The following is an 18227-nucleotide window of genomic DNA, read 5'->3' as shown; positions in this document are numbered from 1 at the left end:
CTGATTGAAATGTCCCTGTGAAGTTAAATCCTTTCTTATTTGATGCATTAAAGTATGAACTACTGGGATGCACAAAACTTCTCTACCATTTACTGCTATAGCTGATCATCTGGCAGTCTCGTATTGTTTTATCAGTCCTTTGTTTCTCGTTTAGCTTGTTTAACTTTAGAAGCAAGTATGAGCTTCTGTCTTCAGTTACCACTAATTGTGTTCATAAATATTTTGTTTCTGTAAAATCTGTGACTGAAAAAAAGTAGCAGGCAACATGGGTTTAAAAAACATATAAAGTAAAGGTATGGAAATGGCTAAAATATGTTAGATTTGTCAGTGTTTATCAGTATATATCAGTGCATGTGCAGGTTATATAATTTGCAGTTTGAATCTATGAATAATTAATAGTCAGGGGAAGTAATCATCAGTTTGCTGGCACAGTTCTCAACTCCAAAGAGTTGGCCATGTGAATTACAAAGAAAAAATAGAGGTTGATCTCAATAGGACTTTGGGAAAATTTCCTAAATGCCTAAATATTTGCAGGGTTGGAGTAATTTTGATACAGACTTCACTATAGCCTGGAGGATAAATACACAGTAGTCTATATATAATGGCTGTATTTATTTTATCACTTCATATAATGAGTGAGCACCTTAGCTCTCATTAATGATCATGTTAGTATTAACAATAATAATGGTTATTTCCAGTATTGCTGAAGAAATTTTGGGCTACCTTTTGTTTTAATTTATTCTCGTTTTTTGAATGTAGAAATCATAAAAGACATGATTTCAACTTTATAATTGATCACTAGCAATGGTTGGCAGGGAGCTGGGCTTCCCCAGCAGCTGCTCTGGAGTTGTGGCTATTTTGAGTACTGCTTTGCTCCCTGCCTTTTCTCTCTCTCTCTCTCTCTCTCCCCCTCTCATCCCTCTCTCTGAGCGAAAGAAAAGAGCATCTGCTAATTCAGTTGGGGGCAGATGCAGATCACCTCTAGCTCTGTGCAATCTTCACCCGATGGTGTTTGTGAAGTAATCTGTCTAGGATGTTTTCTCTCTGGCCATTCCTAATTGTGGGATTGGAAATAGCTTATAAGGGGGAAGTTACAAGAACTCTTACATGGTCTTATTCATGCCTATCTGTTTGTACTCACAAATCCAAAAAGACAAATATATATAGCATGTGCTGACCATTTCCTGACAGTGCATACCCCTTATAAATATACTCTTTTACTATATAATCACCCCAAACAGTACTTAATCGTGTTAATACACATTTCTTACTATTTAGAGGCTATGTTTTTGTGAAGGGTGGATGGTAGAAGTTTAGTTTTAATTTAGCTTTCTCCTTTTTTTCAATTAGGTGGCTTCTGATTGTTTTTTCAGCACAAGAAATTGACGGGGTAAGTGACATTGATACATACTTTAGATAGGTAATAGATATGATGGTGTAGTTCAAAAAAGTAACACTATATACACCAAAATGACCTATATTTCTGTGGGAAAACTGTGATGTTTCTTTCAGTATTTCTGCAGTTCTCACTTTCTGTTCCTGTTGCTCAGCCTAACTATTTTGTGATTTTGTCTTTTGGATTCTTCTAGATTCTAACTCTGGCATCTTTAGATGCTTTTGGAAAGCTGCACATTAAAATTCTCTTGTATTCTCTTGTGCACTGAGTCTGTCTCCTTCCTCATGAAGTCCCTTCAATGGCTTTACATTATAGCATATATTAAACATTAGTTTTCAAGCCCTTCCCTGTACGTTAGTCTAGATCTTAAACTGGCCTCCCTGTACATTCCCATCTCTGAAGCCAAAATTTCATATATCATATAGTCTCAGTATCTACTTTATTTTCCTCTCTGTACTGTCCTCCATATTAACCTTATGTTTGCAGTGCCCTCACTGTTTCTTTCAAATATTTAAAAGCTTTTTGTTGATTCCCATCCCACTCCAAGTCATCCCTTTTTCAATGAACTGTTGAAAATTTAAAGTTTTTTAAAAATAAGTGTGTTCAATTAGAACAAAGGGTAGCAGCTTATGTGTTATTAGAAACTTGCATTCCACTGACATTCCAGTAGAGGCAAGTTTTTAATAACTAGGTGAGAGACTAGTGTGGAGTAGATTAGTAATTTCATGGGAAATCCAGTGTGTGAAAGAGAAGCAATCTGTGAGAGATACTGTCATACCTTCTTGTTCTGAGGTTTGGGAGTACCAGATATTCTAAAAATATTGTAGATAGAACAGATTTGTTCCTCCTTATCTAATATTTGTCAGTGTTTTCTCCTTGAAAAAGTATGAACCTGTGGTGTTCTGTTGGTTATTAAAACCAGTAACAAAACAATGTTGACCTTGATAAAAATGAAATCCACACTGAGCAAATATTTTCATGTTATCACTATTTACTTGTTTACCTAAATTATTCTTAAGTCTTTTAAGTCCTTGTCGTACTTTTCTAAAGGACTTTGATAATTTACACAATTTTGCTGAAAAAATAATGTCACCTAGTGGACATTCCTACCATCTGAGTTTATAAATACGTATGGTGTGTATAATTGGTATATGTTTAATACTATATTTCAGGGAATAGAAAATAATAAAATCCTGTTCACTTACCACAGAATAAATCTACTGAATTTACATTTCATTTTGTTTTCATTTCTCCTAAAATATGCTTTTTTTCCTCATTGCAACCTGATGGAACAAAGTAGTCACCTCTTTGCTATTAAGAGGACAATGACAGAAAGTTTCAATACAAGAAATAGGTAAATTAATGGTAGGCAATGCATAATAATACCATGCACATACTTCTTCTTTTCATTTGACAAGAATTGAATACAAGGTTTTATTGCTGAGTGGGCTTGTTGCTCTTCAGCCTGTTTTGCCTTTTATTATTAATTGTAGTTAAACGATCTCCTAACCTAATGTGATGAGTTACAAATTTCATATTATTACAAATGAAAATCTGAGTCTGTTAATTTTTTTTCTAGATGAAGTCTATTTCCTTAATTGTATTTAGCTGTAATATTTAGCATTACTTAACATAACTTGTAGGTAATGTCTTTCACCTTCTACAGCAACAGTAATAAGCTTTTGCTTATTGCTTCTCCTTTGCCAGCGTGTTTATGCTGATGAGAGGTCCAAGTATGTTAGGAGGATCTCAGATGTAGTATTGATGTTTGCATTCTTCTATTAAGCAAGCATTGGAAAATGTTCATATATGTCAAGCTGAAGATCTACATGATATTCTGATGTTTGCTGCTATGCCAAGTTTCTTCGTTTCTTCATCAGAAGGAAATTGCTCTGTGGTTATGCAAGGGTAGCAAGAGCTTTTGCCTTAAAAATCATCTAATTGGATAATATGTCCTGTTGACAATATTTGATGAAGTGATTGTTGTCTGTTGCACACTGATAAATCCATAAACTTTTAATTTTTAGGGAGGATATGCATATATTGACCCATGTGCGGGACAGGATTGTTCAGTTTGTCGGTGCTTTCCAGAAAAAGGATCAAGGGTAAGTGATGATTAGAAGTAGTGATAATCAGTGTTGTAAATACTGTTCATTTTGTGCACATTGCTGTACTTTAAAATCAATATGGTTGACATAAATCAATATTTAGACAGAAACAAGTCTGAATATAGCAAACTAGCATAATTCTCTCACTGGTACAAAGTACAGCTGTCATTGAAGGAAGTTAAGATTGTTTGTAACCAAGTTTACTTGTAAATTAGGTTTGTAATAATTGTGGTGCCCTTTTTGTGTTAAGAATTCTTTGAGATCAGCCTAGTAGTTAGACAAAGGTCATTCTTAATAATGTATTAAGTTTAGAGATCTATGCTCATTTTCTACTTAGAGGTTAGTTAAAAGAGAATGTCTATGCCATTTACTAGTTTTATGAGAACTTAGGTGTTTCTTATTTGGGTTAGGTGATTCTGGAAAAGCTTGCAGACTTTTTATTTTACTAGCTTATCGCACTAAGTATATTAAAAAAATCTGGATTGTTTTTGCCTTGTAAATAATTGTAAAACACTGAATGAAGTCAAGGCATTTTCATGTTATACACTAAAATTAGTAACTGTGCATGTTGCTATTTGTTAAACTAGTCATCACTGTACCATATTTCAATTATCTTGTCTGTTCTTTCTGAAAATACATATCTATATAGTGATAACAGTTTCAATGTTATATGAGGGCAGGACTTATTTAGATACATGTCCTGATTAGTGAACAACTGAAACATTGTCAGTTAGTGATGGAAATTATTTTCTTTCAAAGTGCTAATGTTAAAGCTTAGGGTTAGAAAGCTTGAACATGGTGGATCAGTTTCTAGAAGACCTGCATGCCCCATTTGTTTGTGTACAACCTGAGTTGCCACAAAAGCAAGACACACCTTTTCCTTCCTGTGCTTCTGCTGTTAGCTGTATGCTTTGCTGTGTCATGATCACTGCTCTGGTGTCCTTGATCCTATCCAAATCCTCCAGGATTATGTCTAACCAAAGTCCCCCATGCTGTAGGATTTTCATAATAGGGGCCTAGGATACGTCTATCTCTGTAACACTGTGTTAACAAAAGGGCATTCCAGGAAAAGTATTTTGACTAGCAGCATTGCAGTGTCTCTCAGCAGTACTGAATAGACTGATTTGGATACCAAAAACCTGATCTGAAGTGCAATTTAAAAACAACTGACTTTGAAGCTAGAGGAAATTTCCCTGATTCTGGTTCTCTCTCAGTAGCCTTGAAGTTCTGAATTACATGCCCCTAATCAGTCAATAATACATGCCCACCACAGTCGTTGTGGCTCCATCCTAAGCTGTCCTCCCCACCACAGATAAAGTGAACGATAGCTCACACATTTGCAGTTAGTTTTCTACATAATTCCAAGGATTTGGACCTAAGTGCCAAACAGAAGTGTAATAACATTTAAAAATAAATTAAATGTTACTATGAAAATGTAAATCTGAGAATTGTACCATTATCTGAAACAGCTCTGAAATATGTATGCACACACTGATGGATAAAGTGTCTCCGATTTAAAATGAATTTATATTTCATGCAATCATTTCTGTTAATCAATATCACAGAATCACACAATAGTTGGGATTGGAAGGGACCTCTGGAGATTATCTAGTCCAACCCCCTAATAAACCAGGTTCACCTAGATAAAGTTGCACAGGATCATGTCCAGGTGGGTTTTGAGCATCTCCATGGGAGACTCTGCAGCCTCTCTGGGCAGCCTGTTCCAGTGCTCTGTCACCCTCAAGGTAAAGAAGTTCTGCCTCATACTCAGAAGGAACTTTCTGTGCCCCTTGGCCTGTCGCGGGGCAGCACTGAAAAGAGCCTGGCCCCAGCCTCTTGACACTCATCCTTAAGGTATTTGTGTGCATTGATAAGATGCCCTCAAGTCTTCTCTTCTTCAGGCTAAACAGATCCAGCTCTCTCAGCCTCTTTGCATAAGGGAGATGCTCCAGTCCCCTCACCATCTCCATAGCCCTCTGCCAGACCCTTTCCAGTAGCTCCCAGTCTCCCTTGACCTGGGCAGCCCAGCACTGGACACAGGACTCCAGATGTGCCTCACCAGGGCAGAGCAGAGGGGGGATCACCTCCCTCCACCTGCTGGCCATGGCCCTCCCAGTGCACCCCAGGGTCCCACTGGCCACCTTGGCCACACGGGCACGCTGCTGGCCCATGGGCACCTTGCTGCCCACCAGCACTCCCAGGTCCTTCTCCCCAGAGCTGCGCCCCCACAGGTCAGCCCCAGCCTGTGCTGGTGCGTGGGACTGCTCCTCCCCCGATGCCTTTTTTGAACTTCATTAGGTTCCTCTCCACCCAGCTCTCTAGCAAGAAATCAAAGTACTTATCAGACCCTACATTAAATATGGCTTAACTAAACACCACATCAGATAGACTGTTGCAAATATTTTCTGTACTAATGTATGGTGATGAATTATTTTCTATAGGATTTTTTTTTAATCCTATAATCCTGTTGATTTCTAAACTTTGATGTGTTTTGCTTGTACACTCTGACACACTAACTTTGCTTTCCTAGCTTTTGCCAAGACTACCCATTACAAAATAAAAGATTTGTTTACCTTATTGTTAGCTTCCTAGAATGCAAAACATCTGCTTTATCTACTTCTCTGTCTGAATTCTTCTCCCAGGCTGGTTCCTCAGAGTTTCATGTCTTCCTGAATCCTGTCTTTTAAAGTGCAAGAAATAAATGATCATTGAAAACCTCTGGCATTACACAGTATGCAAGCCTAAAATTTCAAAGTGTACAGTTTATTAAATAATCCTTCTCTGTAAAGAAGTTGAGATAAGGGCAACAGTATAAATCTGGTTGCCTAGAATGATATTTTTTCCCTTTTCACTATTTTGACAGCACAGGGTAGCTGTCAAAATTAAGAATGAGTTGGTCCCCTCAGCAAACGTGCTGAAAGCACGAAAACTTTCTAGAAAATTTATGTAGTTGCTGGCAAAAGGCAGTGGAACAGTAATCTCATCCAAACCAGCTGGAAAGCCAACCTTATAGCAGCCCTCAAAATTCAGTCTTTATACGGTTTTGTTAAACCAACTGCAGTATCAGGGGCTTTTGCAGAGGCTGCATAAGAAAGGCAGCATCTGAGTAAGCTGCATCAGTGTATGTACTGCATTACATTGATATATGTAGACTAGTCCATCTATTATTATTTTTTTTAAAATCTCTTTTACCAAAGGGAGCCAAATGTAGGGTATTCCCTTCATGATCTTCCACTGAACATGGTAATCTAAGACTTACAGGGAGAAAGGGCAAATTGTCTCATTATTGTACTGCTAAGGTATCATCTGTGGTAAAAACACACAAGGTCAGACCTATTATTAATTGATTAAACATGTTATTCAGACTCTTCCAAGAACTGCAACCAAATCCTTCATTAGACTAGCCGGAACGTGACAATTTGTATGTTAATCTTTGCTGTTGGCTGAATACTTCCAGAGTTCCTGTTTCAATGGAAAGTTTCTGTTAACTTTTATCTTCTCTTAAAAGTGCACTGAGTGAGAGGCTGTTTAACAAAGTGCATTATTTGTTATACACTTGGTGGAATACATAGGAATTATTATCCATAGGAAAGATGCAATGTTGTATCATAATGCAGACTTTGTGCTAGATAGATACTGCTGGTCCAACTTACACATCTGAATAAGAACCTAGAGCAGTTTGTTTCACACAATCCTGATGGTTACTTCCCTACATCCTTCTCCGCACACTAATGAAAAGGAGATTTTTAGAGCAGTCAGAGTATCTATCTCCTGATAAAACAGCAGTTATATAGGTTCAGAGTTAAGGGGTGTCCATCTGATAAGGGCTTTACTTTGTCAGCGGACTGTGAGGAAAATATTGTTACTAGTTTCATCTGAGGGATTTTTGTTTACATATAAAACGCTATGACAGGTATTTGATGACATTGCCCTTTTACACGTTTTAGAATGTTGCCTTCCATTTTAGACCTTCAGTGGAAGCATTGTCACTGGAAATTTAGCTAGTGAAGTGAACAAACAGGTCGTTTCTGTGTTTAGAGCAGACCAGTCAATCCATAACAAAGATTTATACTAAAATTAAGGTAGAACAAACGTCTTGAAGATGATATAAATCAACTTTGTTTATTTGTAATTACCAGTGACAAGGGAAGCATGTTCACATTTTGTAAAACTAAAAACATTGTAAGCTGTGTAAGCCCTTATCCTTAATGTTTCTTCACTAAAACAGTAAAAAACTAGGGTAATAAGAGAATAGACATGTAAAATTAAACTCTAAATATATTTAGGTGTATGAGTTGAGTAGAATGGGTGTCAGGAATGCAGCATACTCTGAAGACCTCAAATCTTGCCCTACTGTCTTTGGCATAATTACATTTCTTTCTACCCATTTTATTGAATGCAGTTTAAAGCTGTGGTTACCAGGACAGTGTAAGAAAACTGTACAAATGACTGTGAATGCAATGGGAATTAAGACTTTTCCTTCCAGTTGTCCATTTGAAAATCTTTTAAATGTCAACATAGAAAGCCTTCTTCATTCTAAGTTAACAAGGTCATTGAGGTTTTAAGTAGAAAGGTGACCATAGGAATAAGAAAAGGAAACTGCCATGGCCATACTTGAATGTACTGAAATTGGGCAAGTTGGAAAAAAAGTAGAAGCAATAGGTGAACTTTTATTTAATATTTACATAAACCCAATAATCTTATGCATTGGTTGTCATATTGGGTTTTAAAGAGTTTGTATACCTGTTGTTTTTTATTTCTCTCAACCTTAGATAACTGTACTATAAACAGATTTACACTACTATTCATTACCAAGAAACCACTGTTTGAAAAATGTCACTATTACGAGTAGTATATCCCTTTCTGATATCATTACAGTTGTCCACATTACAATGAAAGTTCGAGTTCTTTTTAATTGGGATTACAGCCTTGCTGGAATTAGTTTTACATTATAGTATTTATCTCTTGATCTCATATCACAAGCCAAAAGGACTCTTTCTTCTATAGGACACCATTAAAATGTGCTGTTAAATCTCTTTGCACATCCTGTGTGCTACTATACATATTAATTTAAGAACTATAGAACAGATAAACAAGGGGAGAATGTCATTAGTGAAAGTATATGCAGCAGTGAGCATTCTATGTGATTTTTAGTGTCAGGCTAGAACAATTAAAATTTTCTCCTGCCTCTTCCAGCCAAGATGTACGGTCTTCCAGTAGGCAGTAGCACTCAATGTTTTTAATTAGAGGCAAACAGCAACTTCATAGCTTTAGGGTTTTTACCCCTCCTTCTCTTTGGTCTCCCATAAAGTGTGATTTTAATTTTCTCCTGATATGTCCAACAGACAGTGAAACCTTTCCTCCATTTCCTCCTCTTTCTCTAACTTGGGAAATAATTTCCTGAACTCCTGCAGTGTGGTATCAGAGGCCCCAAAAAATGCTGGCTGCTCTAACAGAATTTAGATGGCTAAAAAAATGTTTGCAGTTAGCACTGACCGACTGTAAACCTGTCCTGTGGCGACCCCAGAGTTTGATCCCATTCAATTCCTTTGGCTTTGTTTATAGAGTTAAGTAGATTTGGAAAGCAAGCATCTATTCATGACCCAACCTGATCTAGCTTCTATGAGATCATGTGAAATGCCTGGAGCAAAGTGAATAATAAATATAAGTCAGCAAGACCAATGTTCGTTCTTTTGCAGATGAAGCAAGTGGCCTATTTTCATACTAGTGTAGGAGACAACCTAGCAAACAAAAATCTAAACAAAGGGTCTCACATTTTTTGGCATTTGAGGTGTAAGGAGTAAGCTTTCACAAGAGGTGCTAAGTCAGTTGGTTGTCACGGATAAGTTAGAAAGTCAGCTGAGGTATACCTCAGGGCAGTGGGGTGAGAATGGTGAAATTTAACTGTATAGTAGGTCTGTCTTCTGGCATCACTTCTCTTGCAACCTCTCCCTAATAGATTTTGTGGGTTGTTACATCTCCCTAGTAGATCCTGTGGGTTAACTGAGTCTGATTTACAGCACAATGTAAACACAATTAAGATTCACTAACTGGGAAACTGCAAATTCTGTTTGTTTTGGGGAGCAAGAGGCATTGATTAAATTACATTTTTTTGCACATCAGTATGCAATGGCAGCCTGTCATTCACATAGTATATCCAGCACTTATATTTGAATTTTCAAGCTGCACACTCAGGAAATGAGTATGTAAAATCCATCTATTTGATATCAATCACCTGTGCTTAATTGAATCCACTATCAGAGATGTATTCACACTGAGAAATCCCAGAGCTCTCCCACTATTTGCTTCATACTTGTTGATAATTTTTCCCAGTATATTAGCTATGATACAATTTAAAAGTTCCTGAGACCAATTATTTTCTGTGGTATTTCTGATTATTTTCTGTAGTATTTCTATTGCCTTTCACTTACATTCACTGAGAACCATAGAAAAACAGACCTAGAGAAATGAGATGCCTGAATCAATATCTGAAGCAGACCACACGTTATTTTATATAACTGAGCAGAGCAGTAGGCAGTTCTCTGGCTCCAGAGGTTAGTATTTGAACTGGTAGGAAATGGAGCCTGCTTACCAGAATGTGGAATAGGAACAGCATCACTCCATTCTCCCACCATAAGGTCTCTTTAAGGCTGTTCTTCATATACAATGGCCAGCTACAGCATCTGTAAATTAGCATTTTTCATATTAGACATGTTTCCACATTTTTCAGGTGTTCTGATCTTGTTAAATTATCCCTCCTTTTGTTCTTGAGCATCTTTCTTTCCTTTAATACTTCTGGTTCCTGTCCCACCATACTAAAAATTGTGGTTTTCTCAGGGGCTGCAGATTGGCAAGCTTTTCCACATTAGGTAAGACAAGACTCTGCAAAATCATTATTTCTCATAGATTTGAGTCAACCAAAAATTGCCAATTGGTGAGTTGTTTCAATAAAGGGAACCTGAGCAAAACTTAATTTTATTAGCTAATCTGATGTTAATTACTTGTGGTTTCAAATGCTCCTCTATTTGCAGAGCTCTGCTTTCACTCATTAAGTGTTTTTTAGAGTTTCAGTGCCAAATTCTGTCTTGTTCAGTGTTTGTTTAACACAATAGTGACACCCACTGGCTTATTGGATACTTTTTTTTCATGGTTCCACGGAATTAAAACACAAAACAAAGTACACCGTGAAAAATGTTTTCAGCACTTCTGTGATTTGTTGTGCTTCTGTGAAGTATCACTGTGAATACTAAGCAGTAGCATCAGGTACTATGTTCCTGTAGCATAGTGAATCATTGAAAAATATGAGAAAAGAGCACAAAGTTTTCCAGTACTTTGCAGCGTGATCCAGATGCTGAGACAAGTCAAGCACCAAGAGTTGCTATTATATTTAATCGGCTCAAAATATGACTATAAAAAAGAAGTTATCTAATCCTGAGAAGTCATTATGTGATCTGCTGTTTCTGAACAAACTGAGAATAAAGTACATGCTACATACTAGGCTGAGCCCCCCTCATTGTTTAACCCACAGTCACAGGAAAATTTTTCTCTGGTAGGACAAGAGAGGCGATTTAATGATAAGTTGTGTGCTTTCTCAGATTTATCTGATCTTGATAAAGTTAAAATTTGGAGCCTTGACTTGCAGTGAAAATGGTTTTTGTCCCAGTCCTACACGGTTAAGAGTGGAGGAGTGGAAACTTCCCAGAATGGATAACCCTACAAGCCGTGGAACCTATGGCTTTGCTCAGTAACAGACCTGCCCTACCAAAAGGGGAGACGACATGGGTGGAGCTTAGAGTAGCAGCAGATGCTGCCACCTCACTAAGCAAATTAGAAAAGAAAACATCTGTCTGTAAATGCCATTGTGTGCACTCTTCTCTTGCCCCCAAACTGCTTTGCTTTCCTCCCTTTCTCTGTCCTGCTGGTAAAATGAGAAAGACTGGTTACAAGCCAGAGTCTCGTGCAGAAAGAACAAGGGCACTATATTATTTGCCTACAATCTGATTGTGTAGAGTTGCTGGGCGTTTTTGTTCATGTGAACAGAAGGTAAATGCACTTCACAAATCACGGGCACATCCACATAGCCTGTAACATAGGGTACTGTCCTAACTGAAGACAATAACTGGACTTTTGACTTCATCAATAATGAGAAGCAAGACAGAATTCACTCTAGTAGCATGAACCAGTTTTTTTGAGTTCTAATCAAGACTCCTTTAAAACATTGTGCTTTCAGACAATTAAGTGCTCAGGGCACTCAAAAAATAAGGTGCTCTTTGGTGTCTCAGGTGACCAAAAAAAGTAATTCCAAATAACCTTGGCGATTGCCTTTTCCAAACAGTATTAAATGTTTTGCTGCATGATTCTGAAGTATTTGCAGTCTTAGTCTTATGAAACATACTTAATTTTTTTAAAAAAATAGTCTTGTTTTGTCAAAAGTGAGTTTCTTACTGCAGGTCAAGCCCAGGATATGCTAAAATAACAGACCATAGTCTTGGCATGGGTAGTTCCTGACCTAGACAATTAACAAGGCATTGAAATCCTAAAGGAATTTATTGGCATCAGATGGCAGAGCAGGCATAATATTCTGTTCATTTTAACTGAGCTAATTTGTCATTTCCACATGAGCATGACTACCTTCATCCTCTTTATTTGTACAGCTGTCCTGAGACTGTAATGCTGTGGTAGTCACATTGGATGGGCACAAATAATAGATGTGATAATAGGTGTTATGACATGGTATCAGTTTGGTCTTAACAAAGCTCCCAGTCATTATCAGCCTTTGAGCTGAAAGAAAGAGAGGCAATCCACCAGCTTCACATGGCATGCTAAAGTTGTATCAGCTATCAAACCCATTGTGAATTCTGGATTCAGTGACTTTGTTTTATGACTTCATTACCTTCTACTGAGGACATAAACCATGGAGTCAATTAAAAGCAAAGGGTAACAACTAATGAAGACCTTTTATCAACCTAAAGGACTACATGTTCTGAAAATGTTTATTGGTTAATTATGATGGGTAATTACCACAGAATTCATAGTGTCTCAGCTTTTTTCTGAGTACTAGCAAAACCATGTTTCTTCACTGTCCAAAGGATATAACATGATTTGAAAAATTTTCTCTTTCTGCTATTGAATGCAGAGCATATAGACTATGAATTAAAAATATTAAAGTTGCTGCAGAAACTTGATGTCAACAAAATGCATTGTTAAGACAAAGGCATTAGAGCATTAGTGAGAAGTATCTTACACATTTTTTGCCTGCTGATGAGCGTTCCGTTTTGCATGCCAACAGCTAGTTCAGTGTACTAAACATACTGCTTCCAGTAGCATGAATGGTTCAAACAGTTGTATTTTACTATATCATTAGTCTCCTTCATTTAACTTTTCTTATAATCAGAATTATGCTTTAATTACAATGGTTACCCACTCTTTTTATCAAGTATTTAAAGGATTTAATAGCTGCTTTAAGAGTACTTAAATGAATAAATTCAGTTTTACAACAGAGGATGTGCAAGGCACTGCCAATAGACAGGCTACAATTGTTCATGCAAGCAAATACTCAAACACCCAGAATCCTCCTGACTGTCCATTCATTGTTATCAAGGATGCAGAATCAGCAGATTTTAATACTAGTAGCCTTTAATTTGCATAATGTTTTACACTACTCAAATTACGGTATCAAGAAAATTGTAACCGTTGCTGAGGACAACATGCTGATTCTACCCCAGAACTTTTGCCAGTGACTTCACTGAAAGCAGGATCAAGGTTTAAGTGAGAGGAGCCAGTAAAGACAAATAGAACATGAGTTGCATGAGGATACTTTTTCAGGTAGTCCTTATTTGTAAGTGCAGGACTTCTTTTCCTAGCCTCTGGACTAAATACCTGTTCGTAGCTTTAGGGCCAGTGGTGATACAGTCCTGCTTCCAGTACTGTCTGTATAAGCCTATAGTATGTTCCTGTTCCAAGCACGCAGTAAATTACCTTCTTATTATTCTGTTTCTCTGCTAATTAGATTGAATGATGCATACCATACATTTCTGCACTTCATGTCCAACTTTCAAATCACACTGGTTTTACTGACATATTTTAAAAGACAGAGGAAAAATAAAATGAAATTTAGGCCCCAGCTTGCAATTCACAAGATTTTGTTCAGACAGATTTAGTCTGTGAGATGTTTACACTGAGAAGCAAGCAATTCAGTTCTGTTGCTTCAACATAATTTGACTCCTGAAGCTAACACATATGCTTACCGTCACCTTTGGTTTCTGTCATTTCGTTTTCCTTCAATCCGTTCACAGAAATAAATGTATGGCCTGTCATCTCTGTGACTGGAAGTTGTACTGAAATATCCTTTACTGCCCTCAAGTGGTCTTAGAGCCATATGCTTTTCTCAGGAATGCATGGGGCTCCATTTTGCTCTCTTTTTTAATAATGTGGTGTAATTGATCGATGAAATCTGAAAAGAAAGCAAAACGCTCTTCAGCTGGGAAACAAAACAAGTTATAACCAAACAAAGATAACGATACAGAATGAAAAAGATGAGTAAGAGAAAGAAAGACCTGTAAATATGTAGATTCTGTAGGGTGAAAGTGCAGACAGCTCACATGTGAAATCTGATTAGAAAGCTTGCTTTATTCAGCACTTTGAATCTATGACTTAATAGTTTTTTAGCAGCACAGAACAAAACCGGCAAAAAACTCCAGAACAACTCCACACCAATGCTATTGACTGTCAAATCCAGTTAGCATGGGAAGTATTTTTACTTCAGGAGAATATATATTACCTTGGAAAAGTTCATAGAAATCCATGGAGATGGTCTGTATAGTACAGTAGGTACAGATACTCCATTTAGAGCTACTGACAGATAAATTACACTTTGCAATCTCCCAAACTGTTTTAACGCAATCTATTAAAATAGGTACTTTTTGTAAATATGTTGGCTAATAACTATCATTTTTTTAATGCAGGAAACTTCAGAACTTTTAAATAAGGCATTAAGATCCGAGTGATGATGAAAAATACATGAGCTAGAAAAAAATAAGATAATTAGCTTACAGCAAGAGGAAACTCTCTTGAGTTGTTCGAATTGTGTACGAAGTTCTTTTGTCTAAAATGTGCCATCACTTCTCTGGTGGCAAAAATAGGATGTTCAGCGGAGTCTTACGCTTGCAGAAAGTGATACTTTGGTAGAGCCAGGAAGACTTGCATTTTATCCCAGGCATCTCAGCGAGGCAGTGCTGGAGACCTGATGAAGGTGAAAAGAATTTATCACCTTGAGCAAGTTGTTAAATTTGAAGGTTGTGTTCCTATAGCATCTAATGCAATGAACAGACCTGCAGGCTGTACAGCAAGCTTTTGAATCGTGAGTATGTATACATTGTAAGCCTTGTTTTATTCATACAGCCATCTCTGAAATGCTGCCTGCTGCGAGCTTTACAGCAGTAGTCATTCACTTCTTTGGACTCTTTTCAGGGTCAGCCTGGTGAGCTGGGAGCTCAAGGCCCAATTGGGTCCTTGGGATTTACAGGACCAGCTGGTCTGCCAGGAGAAAAAGGACAGAGAGGTGAGAATGGGCAGCCTGGGCCAGCTGGAGAAAAAGGTGATAAGGTAGGAAACACCACAGACAGTTCTTTTAGGTGTATACAATATGTAATGTTAAATACTGGCAAGTGAAACAGAAGCTGAATGATCAAAAAGCATTTGCCCAACTATACTTTTGCTCACACAAAATTCTCACAGGAATTAATTACAGCTCTCTTGAAAAAATGTTTCAGCAGATTTTTGCTATGGATTGCAAAATTAGAACTATCAGAAAATACAAAATAAAATGAAACAGATCCAGTTGGATTGTTATGTACCATGTCATCCTCTTTAACCTCCAAGAGGGCTGTGGGAGAAACGTGGAGCTGAAGGAGTATGGTGCTTTTAAAAGTGCTGTACACTAAACAAAATTTTATTACCACTTGTGGACTATAAGTTGCACTTCAGGTCCATAGCTTTCATAGCTGTACAATCCCTGTGCTTCGCTCTTGGTACTTTATATTAGTTTTAATGGTCTAGTTCCACTGATCTCAGTGGATGACCAAAATCACTGAGGTCAGTGTCTGTCTAGTATATCTGAAATGTAAGTGTTGTAAATGGAAATTGTGCTACTGGTATTATCAAAACAGGAGCAGGGTTGTGAATTTATGTACAGAATTTATTTATAAATTGTAGGCAACTTCCCCTTCTCTGTAATTTTATAATATTTGGAGAATGAATGAGAGTTAGACATTTATCCTGTACTGTACCATCCTTTACATGACACTGGTCTCCTGCTAAGTCTGTATGAGTTTTTTCAGATATTTACAACAATTGCTGCTTTTGATTCATATTTCAAATAAGACTGTTTCTTGCTTCTTGCTATATAGTGTCACATTTTTGGTTTTGATTCTTTTTAAGAGTTAATGACCTTGGTAACTTTTTTTTTCATGTCACTTGCTTTTAGGGCCCAACCGGAGTCCCAGGATTTCCTGGTTTAGATGGTGTTCCTGTACGTATTGAATGGATATTGCTTTATAAAAATTACGGTTCATATAAAGTCATACCAACTCCTCTAACAGAATAATACACAAAATAAAATGTTTGGCTTTATATCTGTTGATATCATGTCACCTACAGAATTATATGTTTTGCAAAAATGTAGAATAGCCAGGTTAACTTCAGCTGTATTCACAGTTGGTAACAAACTCCACAAAATCACAATGAGGTAAGTACATAATTTTCATGCAGGGGTAGGGCGGTGAAGGTAGAGACATGTCCATGCAGCATGTGTCACTGCTAGGATTAAAAACAATTAGTTTATTTTGTCAGGCTCTGTAGCAGGCTGTAGTCTGCTTGCTGCATTCTTACCATCTCTGAAAGTATCTCAAATGATGTACAGTTTTCTGTTCATACGTTCTGGGTTTTGGTTGTAGTCCTCTTGCAGGTAAAAAAGCAGCCACAGAGTCCAGTAATTTTAACCTGAATAGAGACTGAAGAGGGAAAGTGGGTCCTAAATATATCTTTATAAGCATGTGATTATATACTTTTCCGAGTATCTTCTTTAGTGTGGAAATGGGTGTGGTAAAAGAAAGATAATATCCCTTAGATACAGTATTTTGAAAAATGCTGTTTATTAGCAGCAACTGAACTCCTATGCTATTATTAGTTTCATATGGATCAAACAAAGTTAAAATGTTGAATTTTGAAAGTGAAAACAGAACCAGAAACTGAGTGGGTGTCAGCATCTGCTTGTCAGCTGTCCACACTTGACAATGGGACTGTTGCCAGAATGTCTTGATAATGTAGAGGCCAAAATTTAGCACAAAAAAGAAGTGCTTCCAAGAAATCTGTATTCTCTTTATGAAAAATGTTAATTTAAAAAGTGTCCACAAATTGGTTTGAAGAACCTTAAAGATGGGAGGAAGAACTGCCCCCCCACCTCCCCGAAAAAAAAGAAAAACAAAATTGGGACAAAATTACTGTTTGTTCCTTACAAAAATGTTTAATTCTGTGAAAATAATTTTTCTCCAATGGAAATATCATCTTACCATTTCTATTGCCTGGTGTCTAATTTGCAGTAGAACTAACTCCTATCTGGACATTGGTTAGTCCTTGCTAGGTCAGAAAATCACTTCCTCAATTCTTCAATGTACAGTCTTAATCTCTGCAATTACTATGTGCTTGAGTCAAGCTGTGTCCTGTTTTTCTTTGTTTTATCCTGTCAATCAAAAAATAAGAGGCTGCTTGAGATTACTTCTGTGTCTGTCTTCAGCTTTTCTTTACAGCCACAAGAAAGATTGTATTACGTTAGTCTGCTTTCTCTGAGATGATAGCACATTACTTTTTGCTCAAGTGAGAGCTCAGTCTGACCTTCTTAACCTGTGTTGTCCCTGTTATATTTGCTATGCATCAAAGAAAAAGATATAAATACCTATAACATGTTATAAATGAAAAAAAATTCTATTGATCACAATAAAAACATTTCTAATGCACAGAGTATAAAGCTGGGACCACTGTGAGGCGTCCTCTTTTTCAGATCAGAGATACTTGTTTCTGAACTGTTCTGTTAATTTAAAAAGTAATTCCCTATTTATCATGGTATATCGCTAATAAATATTAAACTGTCTTTCAGGGGTTACCAGGAAGTGAAGGACCCAGGGGCATGCATGGTTTAGATGGCTGCAATGGCTCAAGAGGTGATCCAGGATTTCCAGGCGAAAGTGGTTATATGGGACCAAGAGGTCCTTATGTACGTGAAAGGCATTCCTACTTTCTATGAATACTGTATGTATACATTTTCCCTCCAAGCTAACGGCTCTTAAAATGAAAAGAGTTTTAGATTATGGCACTAGCTTTACGCTGCACAATGAATTTTTACAGATGCTTACTAATGCTAATGGGAGTGAAGGACACTTGGTACCTTAACAGATTAAGTTTAAGCTTGTGAATGTGAAATAAGTTCCTATATCCTTGAAGTATATATGTCTACCTGAGAGTTAAATTCTGATTTGTGTCCCTAGTACATAACCACACCAAAGCTAATACTATTTCATGGAAGTACAACTGAGGAGGAGTGGCTTGAAACCATCATACCATTTATCAATACTTGAGATTTCTTAAAAGCCTTAATAGTATGGATATAGCTGAGATGAATTAGCAACAAGTGGAAGCTTCAACAAATCTTAAGTCCTGTAACACTTGAA

General features: G+C 37.1%; 2 protein-coding genes across 2 annotated transcripts in view; one reads left to right on the top strand and one right to left on the bottom strand.

Moving 5' to 3' along the window:
• COL4A3 (collagen type IV alpha 3 chain) overlaps positions 1-14944 on the bottom strand; it is an 85593-nt gene extending 70649 nt beyond the window's left edge. The window contains exons 1-4 of the mRNA XM_040612490.1: positions 14835-14944; positions 14557-14746; positions 13752-13957; positions 10097-10187 (exon numbers count right to left, since the gene is read on the bottom strand). Of these exons, the coding sequence (XP_040468424.1) occupies positions 10097-10165 (69 nt within the window). The 5' untranslated portion in view covers positions 10166-10187; positions 13752-13957; positions 14557-14746; positions 14835-14944. The remainder of the gene's footprint in view (positions 1-10096; positions 10188-13751; positions 13958-14556; positions 14747-14834) is intronic.
• Positions 1-18227, top strand: part of COL4A4 (collagen type IV alpha 4 chain) — an 80048-nt gene that overhangs the window by 4395 nt on the left and 57426 nt on the right. Inside the window, exons 3-7 of the mRNA XM_040612513.1 lie at positions 1351-1390; positions 3424-3501; positions 14974-15108; positions 15989-16033; positions 17657-17773. Of these exons, the coding sequence (XP_040468447.1) occupies positions 1351-1390; positions 3424-3501; positions 14974-15108; positions 15989-16033; positions 17657-17773 (415 nt within the window). The remainder of the gene's footprint in view (positions 1-1350; positions 1391-3423; positions 3502-14973; positions 15109-15988; positions 16034-17656; positions 17774-18227) is intronic.

Source organism: Falco naumanni, chromosome 13, assembly GCF_017639655.2.
Source record: "Falco naumanni isolate bFalNau1 chromosome 13, bFalNau1.pat, whole genome shotgun sequence".
NCBI lineage: Eukaryota > Metazoa > Chordata > Aves > Falconiformes > Falconidae > Falco > Falco naumanni.
Note: the sequence above shows the minus strand (reverse complement) of the source record. Positions and strands in the feature narration are given on the sequence as shown.